The sequence below is a fragment of the Pelophylax lessonae genome, assembly GCF_965119305.1.
Source record: "Pelophylax lessonae genome assembly, chromosome: 8".
NCBI classification, from domain to species: Eukaryota; Metazoa; Chordata; class Amphibia; order Anura; family Ranidae; genus Pelophylax; species Pelophylax lessonae.
The window spans coordinates 151,466,999-151,475,650 of NC_138775.1; the positions used below are offsets into that span (position 1 = coordinate 151,466,999).

Below are 8,652 nucleotides of genomic sequence, written 5' to 3' on the forward strand. Positions count from 1 at the left end.
GGGGGCAATGCTGTGGCACTCTGCAGTTTATTGGGGGCAATGCTGTGGCACTCTGCAGTTTATTGGGGGCAATGCTGTGGCACTCTGCATTTTATTGGGGGCATTGCTGTGGCACTCTGCATTTTATTGGGGGCAATGCTGTGCCACTCTGCATTTTATTGGGGGCATTGCTGTGGCACTCTGCAATTTATTGGGGGCAATGCTGTGGCACTCTGCATTTTATTGGGGGCAATGCTGTGCCACTCTGCATTTTATTGGGGGCATTGCTGTGGCACTCTGCAATTTATTGGGGGCAATGCTGTGGCACTCTGCAGTTTATTGGGGGCATTGCTGTGGCACTCTGCAGTTTATTGGGGGCAATGCTGTGGCACTCTGCATTTTATTGGGGGCAATGCTGTGGCACTCTGCAGTTTATTGGGGGCAATGCTGTGGCACTCTGCATTTTATTGGGGGCATTGCTGTGGCACTCTGCAGTTTATTGGGGGCATTGCTGTGGCACTCTGCAATGTATTGGGGGCATTGCTGTGGCACTCTGCAGTTTATTGGGGGCATTGCTGTGGCACTCTGCAATGTATTGGGGGCATTGCTGTGGCACTCTGCAATGTATTGGGGGCATTGCTGTGGCACTCTGCAGTTTATTGGGGGCATTGCTGTGACACTCTGCAATTTATTGGGGGCATTGCTGTGGCACTCTGCAGTTTATTGGGGGCATTGCTGTGGCACTCTGCAGTTTATTGGGGGCATTGCTGTGGCACTCTGCAGTTGATTGGGGCAAGCTGGTCACTCTGCATTGACGTCCCCCCCCCCCCCCCCCCCATTGCTCAATCTAAAGGTTTGCGCTCAGAAATTTTTTTATTTGCTCAGCTCAGTAAAAAATTAGAGGGAACATTGCTTGGCACCCCCCTTTCTCTCTTCCCGTGCATGCTAGCCCCTTGTCCACTGACTCTCCACCTGAGTGGTCCCCTTCCTGGGCAGACCCCTTACAAGCTTCCCGGTTTTCCGTGAAAAAAACCTACCCGTGAGAAATGCCTACCCTCGTCACTTCCGGTGCACCTACGTCAGCAGAGGCTATGAAATGTTCACGGTAGTGTGTTATACACCGCATCACCACATTAAAATATCTCCGCTGCAATATGAGTCATCTCCGCTCCTATCCCTGTCACTTCCCTCATCTTGCCTACTAAATGTAAAAGCGGATCACGGAGCCGACAGCTCCGTCATTTACATTTCATACACCCGCCGCCGCTTTTACATTTAGTAGCCAAGATCAGGGAAGTGACAGGGATAGGAGCGGAGATGATTCATATTGCAGCCGAACTGTTTTAATGTAACCGCTGCTGTGTATCGTTACACACACACTACCGTGAGCAATCCATACCCTCCGAGCATGCGCACTTGTTAATTCCTCAGCTGTTCAATGACGTTTTCGGGGCTTTGAGCATGCGCACTGCTACGCTGCTCAGCTGTTCCTGACAGGAAGTGACGAGGGTAGGCATTTCTCACGGGGTAGGTTATTCTCACGGAACACCGGTACTCACAGACACTTTTTCTCTGGGTTGCTCTGCCTTCAGCTCCGCTTGTCAGTATCCTGAACCTTTCCGGCTCAGCATCACACACTGGATCCACCAGGCCGACTGCCTGTGACCACCTTCCTTGCTGACAGGAGGAGAGACCAACCATCACCCTCCTGGGACCTGGCTTCCTGCCCAAAGACACCCTGTCACATGTGCCCTTGGCTTTTATAACCTATCCCAGGATGCACCACTCTCTGTGCCAACCCACTGGGACAGTTACAAAGCCTGTGTGTCACTGGCTGAGTTTCCTTTACTGTCCAACAGGCTCCCCTATTGGCTACAGTGGGGGACACTACATCAGACCAAGTGAATCACACATGGACATATGTAACAGACAAAACTACTGATCAGGCCTCCTGATAAGTAGATGGAGCAAAACAATGCCTTTACCTAGCACCTACCTAGGAGGGTGCTACATACATTTATAACAAGTTGTAGAATCGATTATGTGGCACTGCAGCTACCTTGATCACTTTTATGTTAAAACCCGAGGTTGCGGGGTCCTTTCTGTTAACTTTGGTAGTATTTGTCCCCGTGATTCTACATTAGGTATGAATTATGAATTCTACTTTTTGAGTACTGTAGGAATACACAGCAAGAAAAATATGGCTAATTATATAAACTGGTTTTCATATTTGCATTGTAAAATATTATCTTTCTCCTACTACCTTGTTTTTTGTTTTTTTTTTAGGCGTTTGTGCCCTCAATGGGAAGTTATATATTGTTGGAGGGTCAGATCCTTATGGCCAAAAAGGACTTAAAAATTGTGATGTGTTTGAACCTTTGTCAAGGTCTTGGACAAGCTGCGCTCCACTTAACATTCGTATGTATTAAATATTTTATATTCCCCCACCCCTTACTTTCTGTCAGTTTTTTTTTCATTTTGCAAATAGTTTTGTTGTCATTTTCCTTAGAACCAATGATGTATAACAGCAGCTATAATTTCTATAGTAACCAACGTAGTCTTTCTACAATGTGCTGTGCTAGTTGGCTACAGTTGAATGTGTCTACTGTGTACACTGTATCAGCTTTATATCATAATTCTAAGTGGTAATATTGGAAAGAATGAGCTCATTTTCTGTACTCTATTCCAAATCCTACAGGAAGACACCAATCTGCAGTTTGTGAGCTGGACAATCATATGTACATCATTGGAGGTGCAGAATCATGGAACTGTTTAAATTCAGTAGAGCGGTACAATCCTGAAAATGATACGTGGACCCTAGTAGCGCCTATGAATGTTGCTCGCCGTGGTGCTGGAGTTGCAGTTTATAATGGTAAAATCTTTTATTTGTTTAAGAATTGAACTTAAACCAGCTGGGTTTTGGTAGATTTGCAAGTAAAACTGGTGATCAATGTGATCTTGCTGTAAGTCTACGTGTATCTGTGCTAAAGCAAATGGGCATGAATAATGATCAAGCATGTGCACATCCAATTAAATTGAGCAATGTGGATGGGCAATACCCCACCCTACTCAATATCTGGATCTTAACCTTCTGACTACCAGTCCCACAATCACTATCTGCGCGCTGTTGCTATAAAAATATTAAGCAAAAAGTACTAAGATGTGACTGGATGTCTGTAAACAAAAAAAAAAAAAAAAGTGGAGCAGTTAGGTGCTTTTTTACTGCAAACCTCATAACAATTTGGGGTTTAGGCAGACAAGGTAAACCTTTAATTCTAATCGGTTTAAATGATTTTTGTTTAGGGTAGTTTATATAGTGATATAGTTTAAACCAGGAATAGCAATCGCTTACAGTGAAAAACATGGGTCAGGACAGGCCCCCACGTTAAAAATATTTTATTTTTTTAAATAGTGCAGTAAATATATGTACCATTTTTATGTCACTAAATCCACATTTAAACCAATAATTAAATTGTTAGGACTACCTTATTGGCTCCAGTTATGCACAAAAACAACTTTAAAACGGAGTTCCACCCATTTTGGCGTTTATTAAAAGTCAACAGCTACAAAAAGTGTAGCTGCTGACTTTTAATAAACACACACTCACCTGTCCCACGGTCCATCGATGCGGCAGCCTCGGTTCTCTCCCTCTTCTCCCTGCGGCCAGCGACAGCCTCGGTTCTCTAATGTGGGTACCTAGCTGTGACAGCTTGCGGGTTCACAGCCGGGTGCGCATGCGCAACACGCGCTGCGCATCCTGAGTGGATGGGCAATCATCTGGGACCTGTGCCATCTCCCAGAAGATTGCAGGGAGGGGGAGAGGAGAGAAAGTGACAGTATTCAAAAATGACGCTTTTGGCGTTTTTGAATACTTTTAAGTGCAGTGGAGGGGTTTGGAGTCTTAGACCCCCAGATCCTGCCAAAAAGGGTACCTGTCACTGCCTATTACTGTCACAAGAGAGGTTTACATTTCTTGTGACAGCAATAAAAGTGATCAGATTTTTTATTTTTTTTAAAAGAACAGTGATAATAATATAATAGGAAAAAAATGTAAAGCGCCTCTGTCCCGATAAGCTCACGCACCAAAGAAAGCGATTACGTAAGTCGCGCCTGCAAATGTAAACCGTGTTCAAATCACACCAGAGACAGAAATAATTCTAGCAAAAGACCTCCTCTGTAAAAAAGAGAAAAAAATACAGATTTTAACTTGTTAACAACGTGTCAGAAGTTAGGCTTGGTCCTTGGTAAAAAAAATAAAAAAAAAAAAAAACCAGAAAAATACACTTAGCTCAAGAGTGTCACCAGCCATGATCTGTATAAATGACCATAGTCAAATTTAAAACATACAAGATCAAATACATGTTCATTCAAAAACTATGATTTCTCTGTTGCTCATTGACAGAAACAGAGTTCTAAATTGATATCAGTAGGTTTATACGGCCCCCTACAGGAGTAGGACACTAGGCAGAAAAAAAGTTCTGGCTACGCCTATGGGCAGTCCCAGGGGGTATACCCTCTCACTTTCTGCTAGTGTTTTTCTGACTAGTCAGGAGTAAGGACCTAAGTTCCTTGCTGGGATCTCTGGTCCTGGCAAGCTTTTTGAGATATTTTTTTAGCTAGTTTTTTTCTCCGAATTTTTCCTGTGAGATCTACAAGCAATAATGCCGGATCTGGGCGACGGGCTGGATGTTGAGATCCAGTGGTCACCCCAGCCGGCCAACGAGCGTGTGCAGGCCCTAGCTCCGCACTGGATCAGCAAGGGACATGGCCCCCGCGAGTTAAATGTCTCGCCAGGTCGCATACGGCCGGTCTGAGCCCGAGTCGCAGCGTCCTGTTTGGCAGACAACCACCCCCCCCCCCCCCTTCGGTGGAGAGGGGTTCTGTCAGGAGTTGGCGCCCACCTGTTCCGGTATGGTGAGTAAAATGTTTCCCCTCTCCCCCTGACGGGTTTTGGGGTGGAGGCGGGCCCCTCCCTGGGATGGTTGGACCCTCACAATCCCGGGGGATGTGGGAATGTGACTCCAGGGGGCTGAAACTGGGCTATAGGCCGCAGATGGGGACGGGGGGGGGTGCGCCGCTGGCGATGGGGTTGGGGGGGGTGCGCTGACGGGGGGGGAGGGGGTTGCTACCTGTTTTTTCCAGGCCCATCTGCCGATCGACCCGTCTGTAGGCACGGGGGCTGCCATTTTCTTGTAATTTGCATGGCGGCGGCCATCTTGGTACACTTGGCTCGAATTTCAGTGCGTGAGTTTCACTATAAGGGAGTTCCTGGATTTCAGTGAGTGAGTTTCACTGTATGGGAGTTCCTGGAGGTGTGTATTAGGGTGGAGCCCCTCCCTAGACCCGAGCGCAATGCTCTGCAGACATTCCTTTGGAAGAGGATTGCTGCTGACACGTGCTGCTGAGACACTCTGGGCCTTCTGGTTCATCTGGCTGTGGGTTGGTGGGCCTTGGGGATCTCTCTCTGCTGGGGGGGTCTCTAGTGCGCGCTGCCTGACCACTTGGGGGCGCTATAGCGCAGCGGTGCGATTTTTAAAAAAATAAAAATAAATTTTTTTCTCAAAATCCTGGTGTAACATGGACCCTGCTGAACATGTCCCCACCTGACCCCATCGAGGTGACAGCAGGGCCCTCCGGCTCCAAGCTGGCTATAGATGCACTTTCGGCGGTCCTGGAATCGTTTGTGTCCCGGCTGGAGGTGGCCTTTAAAGGGTGAGGTGCTAAGAAATGCCCTCTGCCTACACCTGCCTCATCTAATGCCTCATAATCTGGGTCTGCATCAGTCACTGCTGACACAGGTCTCCCTGCCGGATCTACTGCCTCGCGCCCGGTCTCCTCTGATAGGGAGGATGCCCTTTCTGCCTTCGCTGCCGCGCAAGACAAGACGCTGGTGGACGCACTGTTAGTGTCTTTGCATGATACTGTAAAGATGGAGGACGCAGCTGCGACTGAGGCGCAGGCTACATTGGCACTCACAAGCCATCCAGAGCAGCAAAGGTTTTTCCTTTTTCTGCGTACTTTGCCAATATGCTCAACAAAGATTGGGACCATCCAAAACGTTCCCCTGGGATGCCTGTGCGGATGCTAGGCGCGATCCTTTTGCAACCCTTATTAACAAGTGGACTGTGCCACCTACGGTGGATCTGTCGGTCTGCAAACTGAATGGAGCTACTATGATCCTGGTGGAGCATTACCCATCCTTTTAAGGATCTGGTGGATCGAAGGGCGGAGTCTGTGTCCCGCACTATGTTCTCACTGACGGGGTCTGCCTTAAGACCGGTGTTTCTGGTTGTCCCTGGTGTCACAAACATTGACTGAATGGGCTACGCTACTACGCCATGACCTGGAGGGGAGACCACTCCCCCTTGCTGTTTCGGAGCTGTTGGACCATCTGGTGCAAGGGCTGCAATTGTTTGTGCTGCCACACTGGACGCTGCTCCCATTCTGGGCCGTTTGTCCTTTTCGGCAGTGGCCGCATGTTGTGGCAGAAGTGCTGGTCTGCGGATCAGACTTCGAAGAAATCTTAACTGATCTTCCCCTCCGGGGATCGCCTGTTTTGGGCTACCTTGGCTGACTTTATTAAAGGTCTCACTGGGGGTAAGAGTACCTTTCTCCCATAGGCTACCAAGGGTGAGGACCCTCCTTTTTCAGCACACAGGGAGTTCTTTCGTCCCTCAGGGTCATTTTCGATGAGGAAAAGTCCTTCAAGGCTCCCTTGCGGTGTTCCAAGCGACCCTGGTCTGGAAAACAAAAGTCAAATCTCTCCAGACCTGCGGACAAGGCCATTTCGGCCTGAAGGTGCGCCCCCACCCATATCTGGGGTGGGGGGGGACGTCTTTGCCGGTTCCCGGACCCGTGGCTCTCCCGGATTCAAGACAGATGGGTTCACGAGGTCATACGGTCGGGGTACAAGATCAAGTTTCACTCTGCCCCACCAGTAAAGTTCTTCCCTTCCACTGGGAGGCTGTCCCCAAATCGATTACTGGCTCTCCTGGGGGCAGTACAGGACCTGGTACAACAGGGAGTAATAGTTCCGGTTCCGTGTGGGGACCCTTTCCGGGGCTTTTTTCACGCCTGTTTACAGTACCCACGAAGGAGGACAATGTGCGTCCAATCCTGGACTTAAGGAGCTGAATTGTTTCGTGCAGGTTCAAAATTTCAAGATGGAATCCATTCGCATGGTGGTGGCCTCCCTGCATCGGGGGAACCTTCTGACCTCCATACATATCAAAGATGCCTGCCTTCACATCCCCCTATGTGCAGGACACCAATGTTTTCTGCGCTTTGCCGTGGGAGAGGACCATTTGTGGCGTTACCCTTTGGTCTCGCTTCTGCTCCTCGGGTCTTCACATAGGTGTTTGGTTCCAGTTCTGGCGCTGTTGTGACAGTGGGGGTTATCGTCTGGGAGACTGGCCTATCTGGGCCTGACTTTGGCCTCGCCCTTAGCCAGGGTGTTTCTTCCCTCGGAAAAACGCCACAAGCTCCAGACTGTGATCAGCTGTTGCTGTCCAGCAAATGGTCGTCCCTTCGAACCTGTATGTGAGTTCTGGGACTGATGATGTCGTCCTTCGAGGCAGTGCCTTTCGCTCACTCCACACAAGAATTCTCCAGAAGTACACCCTTCTCAAATGGAACAAAAATCCTTGTGGTTCCAGACTGGCCTCGTTGGGCTTGGTACTCCGACCTGTTTGGGCTAGTCGCGGACGCTCCCTGGGGACTTCCTGTCAGGGAGGACCTACTGGCCTTGCGGACGCTCCCTGGGGACTTCTGTCAGGGAGGACCTACTGTCAGGGCCCAATCTTCCATCCTGTTTTAAGGTTGCTGGCTTTGATGGCTTGGCTGTTTATAGCCGGGTACTGAAGGAGAGGGGATTGTCTGCTTCAGTCATTCCTACTCTGCTCTCACCGAGGAAAGCGACTTCTAGAACGATCAATCATCGTACGTGGAAGTCCTATATTGCGTGGTGTGTGTCTGTTGGGGTTCCCCCATGCTCTTGCTCGGTGGCTCGATTGTTTGTTTGATTTTTTTTTTCCCACGGGGAGTTGATCAAAAGTTGCCCTTAAGTATATCGAGGGTCATGTCTCGGCCTTGGCAATATTCTTCCTAAGGCCATTGGCCACCCTTTCCCTGGTGCGTTACTTCATCCAGGGGTCGCGACACCTGGTACCTCCGGTGCGACCTCCGTTACCACCTTCGGACTTTAATTTGGTGCTGTCGGTTCTTCAGAACCCTCCCTTTTGTAAATTTTCAGGGGATTCCCCTGCTTACCTTGTCCCATAAAGTGGCCTTCATTGTTGCTATTACTTCTACGCGCAGGGTGTCGGTACTTGGCGGCGTTGTCCTGTCATTCTTCCTATCTGATGGTTCATAGGGATAAAGTGATACCTCATCCAGAACCGTCCTTCCTTCCGAAGGTGGTTTCCGGTTTTCACTTGCATGAAGACCTCTTGTTAGCCTCCTTGCGTCCTAAGCCTACACATCCAAAAGAAACTGGGCAATCTGGGTGTACCTGGCAACTACTGACTCTATTTCGCAAGTCAGATTCGTTTTTTTGTGATCACGGATGGCCCTGGGAAATGGTTGCCTGCATCTGCTGCTACTGTTTTCAGATGGATCAGGCAGACGGTGGTACAGGATTATTCGATAAGGGTCAGGTTCCTCCTTTCCCTGTTA

General features: G+C 48.9%; 1 protein-coding gene across 1 annotated transcript in view; it reads left to right on the plus strand.

The window, feature by feature from the left end:
* The window catches only part of IVNS1ABP (influenza virus NS1A binding protein), a 64,590-nt gene that overhangs the window by 43,218 nt on the left and 12,720 nt on the right, over positions 1-8,652 (plus strand). Inside the window, exons 11-12 of the mRNA XM_082265431.1 lie at positions 2,266-2,397; positions 2,678-2,851. Coding sequence (XP_082121557.1) covers positions 2,266-2,397; positions 2,678-2,851 — 306 coding nt within the window. The remainder of the gene's footprint in view (positions 1-2,265; positions 2,398-2,677; positions 2,852-8,652) is intronic.